The sequence below is a fragment of the Eleutherodactylus coqui genome, chromosome 11 (assembly GCF_035609145.1).
Source record: "Eleutherodactylus coqui strain aEleCoq1 chromosome 11, aEleCoq1.hap1, whole genome shotgun sequence".
Lineage (NCBI taxonomy): Eukaryota > Metazoa > Chordata > Amphibia > Anura > Eleutherodactylidae > Eleutherodactylus > Eleutherodactylus coqui.
This window is the reverse complement of record NC_089847.1, coordinates 129,247,526-129,266,481: the sequence shown is the minus strand read 5'-3', so window position 1 is coordinate 129,266,481 and position 18,956 is coordinate 129,247,526. Positions and strand designations below refer to the sequence as shown.

Sequence of the window (18,956 nt, the reverse complement as noted above, 5' to 3'; positions counted from 1 at the left end):
GCACTACCAAACCGGGCCTCTGCACTATGGATGGCGCAGTCTACTACTAATTACTTATTGCTGGTGTTGGAAATCAGCTGATCTTCAGCAATATAGAAAAATCTCCAAAGTCACACACAACCCCAGTAAGTTTTTGCTCATCTCTTCGTTGTACGGCACTGCTCATGGTGAACACCTTAAGTACAAAACCTTCAAAGTTGTGTTTATTTCACTTTCTCCTTCCCAAACAAAAATGATAAAGGTTATAGAATACATTATATCTACATGGAAATGGCGTCCTTTAAAAATACTAAAAGAATTCAAGTGGCCGTGTAGATAGAAAAATAAAAAAGGTAGGTAAGTACCGAACTAAAGGCCGTGTCCTTATAGGGGTTTTCTGGGCAAAACTTATTGATGACTAAGGCTTCATGTCAATGGGCATAATTGAATTGTGGAACCCGGGTGGGTCACCTGCGCAGATCATCCGCGGTTCAATGTGCCCATAGACTATCATTGGGCATCCACTATCATTTAACCCTTTGCAATCCAATTTTGGATTCAGGGTTCCTAGGGGGTTTTCTCTTTCTGCCATTATACAATGGTGCCACCTGCTGGCTAGAGCCAGTACTGCGGTATGGGACATGCTGGAGAGGCCCCCCGACAACAGAGCGGCCAGTAATATACAGTAAGAATACCCTGCTGGACGTCTTCCGACATCGGAAGCTGTACAGCCTTCCATCAGAATGTCTTCAGACGTCAGACAGTGGATTGGAAAGGGTTAAATACCTGCGGATGTCATTTTTTTCTGGCGTGCAGATCACACGTGGGTAAAAAAACGCAGCATACTCCATTTTTCTGCAGAGTCTGCAAGGACGGCTTCATTTAAGTCAATGGAAGTCGTCCGGTCCGCAGCATGCCCGCAGTTGACACTGCGTACGTGCCATGGATCTGCGGGAAAGTAGGAGATTGTTTTTAAAAAAGGCACGGCGCATGCACGCGGCACGACGACTGGCGTGCCGAGCTCATCCGTCATGGGCCGCCACGTCCGGACAGGTGAATAAATGTATTTTTTGCTTCATGTCTGCGGGCATGGCAGGAATCCGCTGCAGGATTCTGCACTCAGAATCCGTGCGTGCCCGTGGACCTGAAGCCTTACCCTCAGTCAGCCCCTAGCTTGCGTCACTATTACACTTCAGCCGCCGTCCCCGATGTCGTAGGCGGAGGTGTAACAGTCAGCTTCAGCTCCCATTGATTTAAATGGGATTGAAGCCAGGGGCACTTGTGTTGCCTTCCCCTATGTCGCACATATGGCCCGCTGATCACAGCTGTTGTGAGTGGGTGTCAGCTGTCAAAGACAGCCGGCACTGGCTGTGTATGAGCCAGGATTCACTCTAGATCCTGCTCCAAACAAACCCCATGCACCCAGGACAGAACTCTACGCCCTGGGTTGTGAAAGGGTTAATAAACCTCTAAATATAATTTGGCACTTTTTACTCCAACCGGATTTTAACTGTTGCATGGAACTCAAGTCTCAGGGTCCTCTCACACAAGCGTTTTTCCCTGTGCGCCGCGGGCGTATCTCCTGTGCGGGAGCGCATAGTATGCAGTGCATTGTGTACTTGCTGCGTGCCAACAATCCACATAGACTGTCTTGGCGTATGTGTGCGCGTAATACATGCCAAGATAGTACATGTTACGCACGCTGCGTGTGAGAGGCACAACTGAAAGTAATGCAAAGTTTGCTGCCGCGTGCATAATACATGGTAAAAACGCTTGTGTCACCCCGTTACCAGAGGGGGGCGCATTATTGGGATGTAAGAAGCTGGATGGTTGTATCGACGAATTGTCCCCCACCGGACGTTCTGACCAGACTGTTAGGAGGTTTTGGGACCAGTGGATGTGTGAGGGCACACAAGGTGACCGGGCTCAGGACGCCCCCTACAGACCACCAGTAGAGAGTAGCGTCTGACCAGACTGTTAGCAGGGGTTGGGACCAGTGGATGTGTGAGGGCACACAAGGTGACCAGGCTCAGGGCGCCCGACAGACCATCAGTAGAGAGAAGCGTCTAACCAGACTTTTAAGAGGTGTTGGGACCAGTGGATGGGGGCACACAAAGTGACCGGGCTCAGGAAGCCCCCTACAGGCCACTAGTAGAGAGGAACATCTGACCAGATTGTTAGGAGATGTTGGGACCAGTGGAAGTGTGAGTAACACAAGGTGACCGGGCTCAGGACGCCCCTTACAGAGCACTAGTAGAGAGGAGCGTCTGATCAGACTGTTAGGGGGTGTTCGGACGAGTGGATGTGTCAGGGCACATAAGGTGACCGGGCTCAGGACGCCCCCTACAGACCACTAGTAAAGAGGAGTGTTGGACCAGACTGTTAGGGTGTGTTTGGACCAGTGGATGTGTGAGGGCACACACGGTGACCGGGCTCAGGACGCCCCTTACAGACCAGCAGTAGAGAGGAGCATCTGACCAGACTGTCAGGGGGTGTTGGGACCAGTGGATGTGTGAGGGCACACAAGGTGACCGGGCTCAGGAGGCCCCCTACAGACCACCAGTAGAGAGGAGCATCTGACCAGACTGTTAGGGGGTGTAGGGACCATTGGATGTGTGAGGGCACACAAGGTGACCGGGCTCAGGGCCCCCTACAGATCACCAGTAGAGAGGAACATCTGACCAGACTGTTAGGGGGTGTTGGGACCAGTGGATGTGTGAGGGCACACAAGGTGACCGGGCTCAGGATGCCCCCTAAAGATTACCAGTAGAGAGGAACATCTGACCAGACTGTTAGGGGGTGTTGGGACCAGTGGATGTGTGAGGGCACACAAGGTGACTGGGCTCAGGAGGCCCCCTACAGACCACCAGTAGAGAGGAGCATCTGACCAGACTGTTAGGGGGTGTAGGGACCATTGGATGTGTGAGGGCACACAAGTGACCGGGCTCAGGACGCCTCCTACAGACCACCAGTAGAGAGGAGCGTCTGACCAGACTGTTAGGGGGTGTAGGGACCATTGGATGTGTGAGGGCACACAAGGTGACCGGGCTCAGGACGCCCCCTACAGACCATCAGTAGAGAGGAGCGTCTGACCAGACTGTTAGGGGGTGTAGGGACCATTGGATATGTGAGGGCACACAAAGTGACCGGGCTCAGGAGGCCCCCAACAGACCACCAGTAGAGAGGAGCGTCTGACCAGACTGTTAGGGGGTGTTGGGACCAGTAGATGTGTGGGGCACACAAGGTGACCGGGCTCAGGGGGCCCACTAGCAGCTCCAACTGTTTCATTGTCTGCCATGCACAGACACGGGGCGCCATCGTTGGAACCATTTCCAGGCACTTTGCTGAAGGACGTTTGATCTCACGGCGCTCATTACATGTACGGCCTCTGACACAACACTGTCAAGTTCTAAAAAGAATTGGTGCAATATACGCCAATATGCATAAATAAGGGCCAATGCCTGGTGGAATCTGCACAGCAGCAACATTTTTATTAAAGCTCAGCTGTGTCTACTTACAGTAATTACAGCAACCTTAAATCTTCTTTATTAGTGAGGAGATGACTGACTGCGACAGCCCTTCTTTATGACTCCTTCCTTAATGGTAATAATTGAATCAGCGTTACCATCTCCACAAGGGCAACGGGAGCCAAACAGTCACCCCGCTGTGATATCAGCCACATACAGTGGATTCTGCACAGTTGGCTCCTACTGATACAAATATCTTCTCTCTAATGTTGTCTTATCATTTCTTAAAGGGACCCCGCCACCAGAAATTTCACTATAGCGTTATTCAGCATGTTCAATTCATTACACCAGTGTTCCCCAACTCCAGTCCTCAGGGACCCCCACAGGTCATGTTTTCAGTATTGCACAGGTGATGTAATTATTGTCAGCCCTCAGACATTGCCACAGGGGTTCTTACTATAGGATATCCTAAAAACATGGCCTGTTGGGGGTCCCTGAGGACTGGAGTTGGGAAAAACTGACTTACACACATGCATTTGTCTAAAAACACATAATAAGACCCCAAATTCTCCTTCCTATGGGTAAATGTACGCTATGTCACTAGTGATGTAGTGTTCACTGCCTAGCAGGGAATGCCGAGCTATTGCCGAGACTGTGCCTGCGTGCTGTCTCACCAGGAGTGTTCATATACTATTGTCACGAGATAGCGCACATGGGCAGTCTCAGCAATAGCTCGGCATTCCCTGCTAGGCAGTGTACACTATGTCACTAGTGACCAAGTACGTTCACCTGAAGGTAGGAGACTGCCAAGAATGGATGCTTCGTCACCGGAAGAAGAAGAGGATCCGGCCGGCTGGAGGTGGTGTGACCGGGGAAACTGCAGGAGCCAGGAGAAGATCGTCGAGGAGAAGATGCGGTAAGAAGACTGACAGCAGAGAAATAGGGGAGTATTGATTTTTTTTTTTATGACAGCACCCCTTTAAGCCTCATGTGCTTGGCCGTATTGATCCATGCTGTATGGATCCATAATAGAGTGCCTGTATGGGCATTGTATTAAGAAGCACCATATGGCAGCACACGAAGTGTCTACAAATCAGCTATACCGGACCATAGTGATTTCACCTATCTTAGAGTGTGATAGCATCTCTTTCTTCAATTCTGCATTCACAATTCTGTGGGCTTCAGAGCTGAAATCTTTCAAAATAATGCGAGCACGTAGCTTGTTTTCTCAGTCTAGAAAGTGTCATCCTTTACAATAGGCACTGTACAATGTCTGATGTAAGCAAAACTGTATTATGGGAGCATACATAAGGTGTTAGGAGGTGTGTCTGTCAACAGGTTGGTTGACCGTTTCCAATAACAACCAGCAAAATAATGAATGCAGCTCTGGAGTATAATGCAGGCTGTACCTCTGCATTTTATTGTATAAAGAACAGAAAATTGTGCCCCTAGAGAAATATTTAATATATTATGAGGTTATAAGTTTCCCTCTAGCTCGGAGCTTCAGTGCGCACTCTATATACCACCCCACACTGGGAGAAGTATGTCAGTTACATTTCCATGATCATTAGAGGGGTTTTACCATAAAAACAAGTTATCCCCTATCTAAAGGATAGGGGATAACTTGCTGGTTGGTGGGAGTTCAACATCTGGGACCCCCACTGATCCCATTCATTACAATGGGACTGCTTGAGATAGCCATGTTCATGTATCTCTGGTCCCAATAAAAATGAATGAAGCGACGGCATGCATGTACAACCACCACTCCATTCATTCAGGGGTGTGCTGGACCCCCATTTCCTTCCAGGGTGAAGAAAGAGTAATGTTAAAAAAATTTTGGAAAGTAAGAACACTAACGCTCCTATTGCATAGATTATCCGGCATTGGCCAACAGTATTTACAAATTATGCCTCCATTCACTGCCGAAAATTGCAGCATGGGTTTGCATCATTGTCACCAAACAAAAAGTCTCAAAAGTTTTGCAGTAGTTTGTCATCTTTGTGATTGCTATACGTACAGCAGCACTGATTATCATAATCCATAGGAGGTAACCAATGAAATGTCCTCTTCTTGTCAATGTAGAAGCACCCTGGTGAGGACATAAAGGAGAACTGAAGTAGAACCATCTCGTGATTCTGCTAGCAGGGACCAACTCGGATGTCCAACTTGGCTCGAGGGTAGGGCCAATTACTCCAATGTCAGTTGTGAATATCTTAGTCTGCGGTCTACCTAGTGACTTCATGGATCAGATAGAAGATGAGAGAGAAGTCCACCCGAGAAGAACCCATCGAAGCTACATCATCCCATTAATTTTGGTCCATTCATAGATGTCCTGCTCGCACACAATGTCCGAGTTAATGAGTAGGTAACGGTCACCAACGCAGAAGTGCTTCTGACAAGCTGCACACTTGAAGCACTCCAGGTGGTAGACTTTGTCCTTCACCCGCATGGTCATTTCGTAGGCTCGGATCCTCTTGTCACATGATGCACATAGACCGTCTTGACCGAAAAGCCTGTCGAAGAGAATCACAAACAGGATAGTGTTAGGTGGTGCCATTAATAGGAGTCATGGTTATCACTGGGGGAAGTTTTTTCAAGTCATATATTACCCCTGTAAGAGAACTGTAGTATATGGTGTCCATTTCAAACATGGATAGGCCGTGCCCACCAGAAAGGGAGCCGCTAAAAGACTTACTGGCTCTCCACATATAGAATGACGAACTGTGCAATGTATAATGATGGACTGTATAATATAGACTAAAAGACTGTACAATGTAGAACGATTGTCTACAAAATGTAGAATGATGGACCATCTAATATATAATGATGGACTGTACAATGTAGAATGATGACCTCTACAGTGTATAATGATGGACTGTACAATTCAATGATAGTCTATACAACAATGTATGATGATAGTATGTAGAACATAAAACCTTCAGCTTCTACCTTAGGTAATCTCTCCGGCACAACTTGCGTCCTAATTTGTAGTAAAGTCTCCTCCCGACTTCTCCTAACCGGCACCCACACAGGTCACAGCTCAGACAGTCCTCATGCCAATACTGGTCAATGGCCTTTAGGAAATAGCGATCTCCAATATTTTGCTGGCAGCCCCCACATGTCAGAAGTGAGGGTGGGATCTGAAGAACCTCATCCACTGGCTCACTGTTGGAAATAAATATTTATATAGGTCACTATGTAATTATATTGTACGGTATGGACCCACATCTTTCCATTTCACATGGTACCCATTAGACTTACATGCTTTATGGGTAGGCAATCAAGTGAATGTCACTTTTGGACGAAGTAGGAGATACATCCATAGGGAGTCCTACATTTATCTAGTCTATCATAGGGCAAGGTTTCCAGTGAGATAATATGTAATAACAGATTGGAGGTATAACAGGCAGGACTCAATATACACTATATGTTAATGTGGGCCCATGGGTGAGAGTCACATTAAGTAGTTAGAAAATTGCTGAATGGCTGAAAAACTAACAGTCTGGTCAGAACGGTCGGTGGTGGACAATTCATGGATATGACTATCCAGCTTCTCACATCCCAATAATGCGCCCCCCCTCAGACTTTGGTAACGGGGCGAAATCTCTTCTCTGTGACGTAGAGGCGTCTAGTGGCCAACAAGCTCTACAAGCGGAAGAAGAGGTCACTACCCACAAGGAGCCTCCGAGAGCCTCTTATAGGCCAAGGGGGAACCACTTTTAGGGCCTCCGGTGACAAAATCGTCCATCTAATCACCACAACTCTCATCATTTACAGATCTGCCTGAGATGGAGCTGCAGGACGGGTTTTAGGATGTAAAGGGGTTGTCCAGCTGCCCGACAACTTTTTTACTATAACTCCAAGTGTCTTACAATAACAGAGCAGAACTTACCCATCTTCTGCTGTGGAGATCCAATGCCATTGCCCAGCCATCCTCTCGGTGATTGTCATGAAGATGACATCACAAGGTCGTTATCTGAAGCCAGTCAGAGGATGCAGGGTCAGCGTTCTGAAGTCCTGGCATCATGGTGCCCAGGATGTGAGTGCTGATGCCAGGAGAAAGAACGGTGACGCTGCAGCCTCTGATTGGCTGTAGCAGTCAGGTGACTTCCTGTGATGTTATCTTTACAACAATCACCAGGAGAACAACGAGGCAACAGCGCTGGATCCCCGTGGCAAAGGATGGGTAAGTTCTGCTCTGTTTGTTATTTTAAGACACTTGGAGCTATAGCAGGAATGTTGTCCAGTAACTGGACATCCCCTTTAAGGCCGGCTTCACACAGGCGTATTTCGCTCGGAGAGAATAGAACCCATTGATTTGAATGGATTCATTCACTTTTCTGTATTTTGCATGCACAGTTTGCTTGCGCAAAAAATAGAACATGCTCTATCTTTCTGTGTATTGGAGCACCAAAGGTCCCCATAGAAGTCAATGGGGGTGGGGGGGATGGACTGCGCAAATGTACGTGCAATATCCAAGGAGATGCGTGAAACAATGCGTAATTACGCTAAAAAAAGAACACATCTGGAACTAATTAGCCATTTCAACCGGCGCATCTTTGTTTGCCGTACGCAAATTAACATGTCTCATGGGGCAAAAAGTAAAGTAAAATATGCCGATGTGCGTGCAAAAAAGCGTTGTTCATTCCACATATATGCAGCACTCAGGCGTGCGCAAATATGCTTGCGCCAGTGTGAAGCCAGCCTGCGGGTAAGGGGGAGCTGTAATTATAGGAGGTCTTCTCTGCTGCCAAGATAATCTCATAGAGGTAATGTAATGGTAAATGCACTAATATAAACCTGCAGGGACACCAGGGGTGCAGCCTGCTTATGACGGTACATAAAGGAGTGGAAACCTATTATTATATGCTTATACGCTTATTATATGCTTGCGGCAGGGCTGGGCCAATCCCAGGTGGGAACAAGAAATGGCTTTGTTATGTTTGTCTACTGGTGACTATGAAAGTTCTTACAGTCACATCACTAAAGAATTCTATTTCCTGAAATCTGTATTACTGTCCCGGGTTTGTACAGGTTATTAGGTCTCAGGATGCACAGATCATCCCTGGTTCTTGGCTGCACACATCCTCTCGTCATGCCTCAGCTATTCAGATAGGAAACAAGTGTCACGGAGGCAGGAACGTCATCAATATAACCTTCTGATAAGTTACTCCAAAGTTTATTCAGCTGTTTCATAAATGTTGCTGAGCACTAATATGAGTGCAATTACAGTTCCAGCAGGGGTTGGCATCCATCTATCTATCTATCTATCTATCTATCCATCTCATATCTATCTATCTATCTATCTCCTATCTATATATATATCTATCTCATATTTATCTATATCTATTGCATATCTATCTATCTATCCTTCTAGGCAATAGACAACAATTTAGAAAAAACCCCCGTGCTCCAGCGATCGGATAGGCGAAATGAGAAGGCAGAAGGAACTTACTTAGCAGGGGTGTCAGTGCAAATGACACCCCTGAAAATCCAGGTCAGCTCGTAGAAATAAGGCTTGTCCAGGTTATGACGTTTATAAAGGTTCTTTATTCACAGGGTGCAACGCGTTTCGGCTGAAACATCAGCCTTTATCAAGCATACAGGGTGGTAAAACATGGTTACATTTATAGTGAACATGACTGAATGAGTGGAGGCAGCGTCTGCTAGTTACCGCCCCTTTTGGGTCACGTGTGTGGTCACGTGGCTCGGGGGGGTGGAGGATGATATAGGATGGTGAAAAAAAGGTGAAAAAAAGGAAATGACTGATGGCTAAATAGATCCCCTGGAGAAATGACAGAGGAACGCTGTATGAGAAGGGCTCTAGGAGGAGCAGGGGAGTCACTGCAAGAGAACGTTGGGTATCACATGACTGCTGGGGGGGGCGGGTGTTGGGCTGGAGAGTGACACAGCAGGGGCACATGACTAGTCATGTGCTCCGCAGGTCCTGTAGACACATATCAAGTAAACTGTGTCCGGACGTGGTAACGGCAGGGCTTCAGTGTGTGACTACGTCAGAGCTGGAGGAATGCAGGAGCTGTCAGCTGGTAGGCTTAGACAGCGCATTATGCAGTCTGTATGCACAGAGGATCTGACTTGTCTGGGAAAGGTGGATTTGGTGAGTAACATATGATGATGAGTTTAGACTATGCTTGGTTAAAAAATGTATGGGTTAGGCAGGAAAGCACTAATAGATAGGAGGTGTATTGTAGTGACAAACATGTTCTAGGATGACGGAGGGAGGGGGGGAGGGGCAGAGGGTGAGCCATGCTGCAAAAAATGTAATAAATAACAAAAAATGCTTAATAGAAATAAAGAAATATATATAAAATAGCATATTAAGGACTAATAAAAATATAAATGCTTATAAGTATAGATATTAAAAATGTATGTAAATACATATAGATAATTTAAGAGTTGTTATACATAAAACAAATAAGATATAAAAACTACAATGCATCAAGCAATGAATCCATAGAAATTTGCATAAAAAATAGTAGTATTGTTGCATAAAAGACTAAAGATGATACTAAAGCATGCAATTACTATAAATAATATACATCCTAGTGGTAGCATGAACATAGTGGGTACATATAGCTGGAGTGTTACACCAAACTTATATAGATAATTAGATGGTTGGTTGTTATTAGATTTGTTCTCAAATTTTTCTTCTCCTCAGATTCTTTTACTCTTAGATTTTTTCAAGGACCTCATTTAGGCCATGAGGATGTAACGTGTTAAAATGATATATATAAAACATCTCTTTGGCTTTTAGTCTAGAGAACTCACCCTTGGGGATTTGCTCAATAGGGGTGACTTTCAATAAAGAAGAATCAGAATTGTGGTGTAAAAAGAAATGTTTCGATAAACTATGTTTGAGAAAATTTTTATTAATATTGTGTCGATGGTGGTTGATGCGTGTGCGTAATGAGTAATCGACACAATATTAATAAAAATTTTCTCAAACATAGTTTATCGAAACATGGCCTAAATGAGGTCCTTGAAAAAATCTAAGAGTAAAAGAATCTGAGGAGAAGAAAAATTTGAGAACAAATCTAATAACAACCAACCATCTAATTATCTATATAAGTTTGGTGTAACACTCCAGCTATATGTACCCACTATGTTCATGCTACCACTAGGATGTATATTATTTATAGTAATTGCATGCTTTAGTATCATCTTTAGTCTTTTATGCAACAATACTACTATTTTTTATGCAAATTTCTATGGATTCATTGCTTGATGCATTGTAGTTTTTATATCTTATTTGTTTTATGTATAACAACTCTTAAATTATCTATATGTATTTACATACATTTTTAATATCTATACTTATAAGCATTTATATTTTTATTAGTCCTTAATATGCTATTTTATATATATTTCTTTATTTCTATTAAGCATTTTTTGTTATTTATTACATTTTTTGCAGCATGGCTCACCCTCTGCCCCTCCCCCCCTCCCTCCGTCATCCTAGAACATGTTTGTCACTACAATACACCTCCTATCTATTAGTGCTTTCCTGCCTAACCCATACATTTTTTAACCAAGCATAGTCTAAACTCATCATCATATGTTACTCACCAAATCCACCTTTCCCAGACAAGTCAGATCCTCTGTGCATACAGACTGCATAATGCGCTGTCTAAGCCTACCAGCTGACAGCTCCTGCATTCCTCCAGCTCTGACGTAGTCACACACTGAAGCCCTGCCGTTACCACGTCCGGACACAGTTTACTTGATATGTGTCTACAGGACCTGCGGAGCACATGACTAGTCATGTGCCCCTGCTGTGTCACTCTCCAGCCCAACACCCGCCCCCCCCAGCAGTCATGTGATACCCAACGTTCTCTTGCAGTGACTCCCCTGCTCCTCCTAGAGCCCTTCTCATACAGCGTTCCTCTGTCATTTCTCCAGGGGATCTATTTAGCCATCAGTCATTTCCTTTTTTTCACCTTTTTTTCACCATCCTATATCATCCTCCACCCCCCCGAGCCACGTGACCACACACGTGACCCAAAAGGGGCGGTAACTAGCAGACGCTGCCTCCACTCATTCAGTCATGTTCACTATAAATGTAACCATGTTTTACCACCCTGTATGCTTGATAAAGGCTGATGTTTCAGCCGAAACGCGTTGCACCCTGTGAATAAAGAACCTTTATAAACGTCATAACCTGGACAAGCCTTATTTCTACGAGCTGACCTGGATTTTCAGGGGTGTCATTTGCACTGACACCCCTGCTAAGTAAGTTCCTTCTGCCTTCTCATTTCGCCTATCCGATCGCTGGAGCACGGGGGTTTTTTCTAAATTGTTGTCTATTGCCTTTGCTGCCTCTGGTATATATTCTACCTAGAGTCACCCTGCGATGCTCTCCCCCATTGGGATGTCATTTAGACCAGCGATCAGGACCCCTTGATGACATCATAGCTCTGACCGTGGATATTACTGCCTGCCAGGATCATTAGACGCACCGTGACCTTACACAGGGTCCGGTACGTCTGGGGTGAGTCCAATTGGATTTCCGTTTATTTTTCTTTACCCTGCCATTTTCTCCACCTCACATTGGAGCGCTAATCTCCTTCTTCTACTTATCTATCCTTCTACCTATCTATCTAATATCCATCTCATATCTATCTATATTTATATCTATCTCATATCTATCTATCTATCTATCTAATATCCATCTCATATCTATCTATATCTATATCCATCTCATATCTATCTATCTATCTATCTATCTATCTATCTATCTATCTATCTATCTATCTATCTATCTATCTATCTATCTATCTATCTATCACAACCTTTGCAAACAATGCAGGGTTAATGCCACCCACATGTAGCAGAGCTGAGTTTACGATGTATCCCTTTGTGTCACCACTTTCAGTGATGATAACTGTAGGTTTACTTGCAATCCTATGTAAAGCTGCAGTAAACACATAATATCACTAAACATGATTGCAAACTCAGCTCTGCTACATCTGTAGCAGCCGGCCCTGTAAACACCAGTGTCAACCTATTATGGAACTACATACCATTGACTGGATGACCAGGAGAATACATCGTACATGGCATGATATTGGCATTCTTGCATTAGTAGAAAATTTAGAAGACAAGTGCAACAGTTGTGCCAATAATCCAGTCCATTCATGCGTCACCTATTATACCAGTCCTAACCGGTGTGACATACTGGCTGACCCCCCTACACACTCATGCTGCCCACTCATCCCCATTTAATATACTGCAGCCCCCATGTAAACCACTGCCCACCATCTTTCATTTCAGCAGTTCTATACCCAAAGGTGTCACCTGCCCCTACACCTCCCCGCTGCCCCCTACCATGTGCTATAACAATAAGACCCCCCTATTAATGCTTACTCTGCAGGGTCCAGGGTCTTTCTTTCTATGGCCGATGACATTTGCCGTCTCCTGTGTGTTTTCTCACAATGATCCGTTGCTTTTATTTCTCCAACGAGCCACAATCAGGATTTCCACCGTCACAAGTCCATGCACCGGTGTCCCCCAACGCCAGAGCTTACCCCCCAAATCCCAGTGTTAATTAATGGAGATCCCCGCTGCCCCTTCTCCATCACTGAGCAGCCACATCTGTATCCCCAGCAGCTGAATGAGTCCTGTTGCAAGAAGGGAAGGTCTGAGAGGGAAGCCTGTGTCACCGTCACTTATATAGCGGATTGGTGTCCCCTTTGCAGCATTACTTAGCTCGGCCCCTTTGCTTTCATTTCCTTTTTCCTGATCACCATTCAAATACAATAGAAGGAAATGGTATTTAAAGGCACAGCTGCTCACTTCTCTCTCTTCGTCGCCCTCCAGACGCGGCTGCCAACCTGATATTTTCTTTTTTTTTGGGACAATTTATAATAAAAAAACATCACGGACGCATCTATTTTTTTTTCACGGACACTTGGAATAAAGTGTCCTATATTTACGGACCATCCAGGAATTTCTGGACGGTTGGCATCCCTGCCCCCCCAGGGATTATAATACTCTTCCATTGCAGCTGTCTTATTTATTAACCCCCTGTGTCTTTGGAGAAAGAAGCTTTGCAATGCTTGTAGCAGCACCGGGATTGCAGGGGTTAATTCTTTCTCGTTAGTAAATGGTTTTATGGTGGTTGTTTAGGTTTTAATTAGGAGGTTTGTGGCTGCAATAAAGTATCATTAACATATCTATTATTCCATATCATGCGCATAAATTATGCAGAGTGCAAAAAAATGGTTACCTATAGCGATTCAATCACTGGTTCTATAGGCGCTGCGTTCTGTAAAGGTCAGCAGACTGTATACATTTGCAAAAAGTTTGCAGATGGTTTGAGCGCTGTCATTCTTAGAAGTCTGATTACAGATGTGACCGTGCCTTCCAAGTTTTGAACAATGAAAACAGAGGCAATTCTTGTAGCATTTTTTGAGCAATGTCTCTTTTACGCTAAGCCATCCCATTTATGTCCCCTCGTTGTAAAAGTACCACCTAGTGACCCCCTCATAGTAATAGTGTCCCTTAGTGACCCACTCACAGCAATAGTGCCCCTCAGCGATCCCTCACAGTAATAGTGACCCCGCATGCCACTCTTAGTAAGAATGACCCTCTCACATATAATGAACCCCTAATAGCAATAGTGGCGGTCAGTGACCCCCTCAAGTAATAGTTCTCCTCAGTGATGCCCTCGCAGTAATAGTGCCTCTTAGTGACCACATGCAGTAATAAAGTCCCTCAGTGACCCCTTTACAGTAATAGAGTCCCTGTATGTAGTAACAAAGACTCTCTACATTAATAATGAACCCCTCACAGTAATAGTTCTCCTCAGTGATGTCCTTACAGTAATAGTGCCCTTTAGTGTCCCCTTCACAGTAATAGTGCCCCTTAGTGTCCCCTTTCATGGTAATAGTGACCCTGCATGCCACTCTTAGTAAGACTGACCCTCTCACATATCATGAACTCCTCACAGTAATAGTGCCCCTCAGTGACCCCCTCACGTAATAGTTCTCCTCAGTGATGCCCTCACAGTAATAGTGCCCCTCAGTGACCCCCTCACGTAATAGTTCTCCTCAGTGATGCCCTCACAGTAATAATGCCCCTTAGTGACCACTTGCAGTAATAAAGTCCCTCAATGACCCCTTTACAGTAATAGTGTCCCTGTATGTAGTAACAATGGCTCTCTACATTAATAATGAACCCCTCACAGTAATAGTGCCCCTCTGTGACATCCTCTCAGTAATAGTGCCCCTCAGTGACCCCCTCAAGTAATAGTATTTCTCAGTGACCCCCTCAAGTAATACTGCCACTCAGTGATCCCCTCACAGTACTAGAGTCCCTGCATGACACCTTTAGAAACATTGATCCTCCTCAACAATGATGCCCCTGCTCAATAATGCCCTCTTTTATGTAGTAAAATAAGAAAACTGCCTGTTCTCATGAGTTTCAATCTCTTTGCCACTCCTGCCCCTGTTCACTTTTGAGTAAGTGTGCGGGTACAACTGAGGCCGGTGGCTGGAAACAGCAGTCACGTGCTTGACAGCACTTGATCATGCTACCCAGCAGTAAGCATGGTACTTGAGTGATGGGTGGAGCAAAAGCGGTAGGTTTAGACTGTTTTTTAATTTTACGCCGTTCTGGATCATCTACCTCTCAGGGCAGCGGGACAGCCCCCAGAAATTGGGACTGTCCCTCCTAATCCAGGATGACTGGGAGGCATAGATGTGACTACGATCTGACCCGTCAATGCCACAGCATTACCGTTTGATGATACTGAGTCAACAATGCTGCTGACAGGGCTGTGGTTGGCGGATGAGACGATATACAGACATTTCTTACATTTAGCGTAATATATGCCCCCCCCCCCATCAAGTCATAAGTTGCCAGCTACTGTAACGTTAAAGGGGTTGTACAAATACTCAGCCCCTTTGAGAATGCGTGGCTCAGGATAATTAACTGATTGCCCCGAGACTCGCTCTTAGCACTCGGCAAACAGATGATCTTGCCTAGAAAGCCGCCGCCAGCCTGACATTTCCCCAACAGGGGGCACTGAATGGGAAATGCAGTATAACAGGATGGCAGAAGGTCCGCCAGGATGGGAACTGCTCTCACTGAGCGGCGCTCTATTCTGGGACAAAGAGGTGGGTCCCTGGTCTATGACATTTATACTCTTTGTAAAAAATTAAACAAATCGCGCCTCCAGAAGAAGTTGTTGTTTTGCTGCAAAGCTTGGCATGCGGTTCCATCTCAAGCAGATATGTAAATGATTAGAGTTGTGGTGATTAGATGGACGGTTTTGTCACCGGAGGCCCTAAAAGTGGTTCCCCCCTTGGCCTATAAGAGGCTCTCGGAGGCTCCTTGTGTGTAGTGACCTCTTCTTCCGCTTGTGTAGAGCTTGTTGGCCACTAGACGCCTCTACGACGCAGAGAAGAGATTTCACCCCGTTACCAGAGGGGGGCGCATTATTGGGATGCGAGAAGCTGGATGGTCGCATCTATAAATTGTCCCCCACCGGACCGTTCTGACCAGACTGTTAGGAGGTTTTGGGACCAGTGGATGTGTGAGGGCACACAAGGTGACCGGGCTCAGGACGCCCCCTACAGTCCACCAGTAGAGAGGAGAGTCTGACCAGACTGTTAGGAGGTGTTGGGACCAGTGAATGTGTGAGGGCACACAAGGTGACCGGGCTCAGGACCCCCCGATAGACCACCAGTAGAGAGGAGCGTCTGATCAGACTGTTAGCAGGTGTTGGGACCAGTGGATGTGTGAGGGCACACAAGGTGACCGGGCTCAGGACCCCCGACAGACCACTGGTAGAGAGGACCGTCTGATCGTCCGACAAGCACCAGCAGCTCCAACTGTTTTGTTGTCCGCTATACAGAGACAGGGGGCACCATCATTACACCCCGGTATCTGTCGGAACCATTTCCAGACACTTGGCTGAAGGACATTTGGTCTCACGGCCCCCATTACATGAACGGCCTCTGACACCCGCCGTCGCCCCGTGTTCGTGTCTGGAGACCTCGGGGTGAGCGCCTCAATCCTGCATTTGCTGTGAAGTGGCACACTGCCCCCTGCTGGTGTGGTGGTCTGGGGGGCCATCACATACAACAGTCGGTCACCCCTAGTAGTGGTACGAGGGGCAATGACAGCTCAGCGATATGTTCAGGACATCCTGCAGCCACATGTGTTCCTCTCATGGCGGCTTCCAGCAGGATAATGCTCGGCCGCACACACAAGGGGGTCACGGGAGCCCCCATAACATTGTCACACTTCTGTGGCTGCCGGGTCGCCAGAGTTATCGCCAATAGAACATGTATGGGACCATCTGGGGTGCCAACTTCAACAACCTACAAGTTTGCACGATCTAGAGGCTCAGTTACAGCAAATGTGGAGCGATTACAGAAACTGTATGTCTCGATGCCCACACATATCACATCTTGTATCTAAGCTACAGGTGGTACAGCAGGGTAGTAGAGCTTCCATGCCCACCTGTATCACACCTTGTACCCAAGCCAGAGGCGGTACAACAGGATACTAGAGCTTCCATGCCTGCCCGTATCACATATCGTATCCAAGCTAGAGGTGGTGAAACAGGGTACTAGAGCCTCCATGCCCGCCCGTATCACATCTTGTATCCAAGCTAGAGGTGGTACAACAGGGTACTAGAGCATCCATGCCTGCCCGTATCACATCTTGTATCCAAACAATAGGCGGTACAACAGGGTACTAGAGCCTCCATGCCTGCCCCTATCACATCTTGTATCCAAGCTAGAAGTGGTACAACAGGGTACTAGAGTCTCCATGCCCACCCATACCATATCTTGTATCCAAGCTTGCGGCGGTACAGCAAGGTACTAGAGCCTACAGTGTATGTCTTAATATGGGATATGAACTGCGGTTGTCATCTTGGCACCCCTCCCCCTATTATTAGTGTACTGATAGGGCCGGCATATACGTCTGCTATATTAACCCCTTCTTAACTGGTTTTGCGTAGAGGCTAATCCTGGGGATTCGCTGAATATACAATGTAGCAGACTGGATGAGGAGTGTCAGGGGTCATTGTAGCTGAATCACTTCCAGCCGGCGTTTCTGCTGAGTGGATGATGTGCAGATGACAACCGCCATCATCTTCAAACCACATTTTCCATAATGCTTGTGGTCACCATTTTTACAAAAAAGAGGACATATAGCGGTGTTGTTTTCCCTCCTCAGAACAAACCCTTGAGGCAAGTCTTAGAAATTAAATTACTAGGCAGGAGCCATAGAGACACAAGAACTTTCCTTCAACCTTTGCCAATGATATATACTTAGGTTTTTCCATTCTTCTTCCCAGATTAGTACATTTTTATCAGTCACCCAAAATCCTACGATAGCGGAGGTCCTGATCATACAGAAATAGTGGGAGCCACCTGTATACATAAAGACTTCCTCTGCTCAGAGGATTAACATGGGCGTCCCAGGCACCAGTAGAGCTTAACCTGTACCCGCGCCATAACACCAAGGACTTGCCATGCCATCATATCTAATGATGATGTCTAGGGTGCATCTATAGGGGGTGCACAGGCAGCAGTTGTACCTACACCCTGGTGTCTGAAGGAGCTCAAAGGCCCCTCTGTTGATCAGAAGGGACCCTGAGTGGCAGACCCCAAACAGATATTGATGACCTGTCCTAAGGAGAGGTCATCAGTATCGGTGTCCAGGAAAACCATGACATTTATACACAATGTATTACAGGAATGTACTTATTTGCTGTTTCAGAAGGGGGTGTGAAGATGAAAGATGTGTTTTTGCCAGTGACTCTTTAAATTATAACATTCCGGATACCTAAAGTCACCACTAGGGGAAACTCACTGCATACAGTTTTATGGAGTTCTATGTACTCATTAAGTATGCAGTAAGCCCCCCCTAGTGGTGACTGCAGGCAGTAAGAATTTTATACTATTCTACTTTATGTTTAATGCTCAACTGTTATAAGGACATTGAAAGGGCCACTCCGGCAAAAAATACATTTTTCCATCACCTGATTGCTGGTCACACTGGGGGTCTCCTCTGTGTATTCCAGTCACCTCCCTGCAGTGCAGCCACCTGTCTGACCCTTATCAGACACCATCTTGATGGTACGTTTCTCTTTTGAAGGCCATGAGTATGTTAGTCCACATATCAAGGCGACAGATAAAAATGCTGTTTTGGTGATGGCAGCCCTACCTGCTGATGAATCAAGGTCTGTGAAGCCGGATGACTTTAGTAGATCGTTAATAACTGCTTTAAAATGTCAGTGTTTTTCTGCTCAGAAAGTTCATTTAAGTTCAGCTAAAATGTCAGATGTTAGTGTGAGAGGGAGATGGAGACCGGTCATGGATTCCTATGGAAACACTTCTCAGGTGAAGACCTTCTACGCTGCCGGGACAAGAGCTGCACTTACATATCCAGTCCAGTCATAATGTCCCATTAGTATCTCTGCAGGAGATATCAACCTATCACTGTTTATTGGATAGGAGATGGTTCTGATCG

The 18,956-nt window shown here is 45.9% G+C and overlaps 1 protein-coding gene across 1 annotated transcript; it reads right to left on the bottom strand.

The window, feature by feature from the left end:
• Nucleotides 1–4,833: 4,833 nt before the first annotated feature.
• Nucleotides 4,834–13,134, bottom strand: LMO2 (LIM domain only 2). Its single transcript, XM_066583518.1, has 3 exons — nucleotides 12,831–13,134; nucleotides 6,396–6,611; nucleotides 4,834–5,959 (listed from the first exon to the last, which is right to left on the bottom strand). The coding sequence occupies exons 1-3, from the start codon at nucleotides 12,869–12,871 to the stop codon at nucleotides 5,740–5,742; spliced, it is 477 nt and encodes a 158-aa protein (XP_066439615.1). The 5' UTR covers nucleotides 12,872–13,134; the 3' UTR covers nucleotides 4,834–5,739.
• Between the last annotated feature and the right edge of the window lie 5,822 nt (nucleotides 13,135–18,956).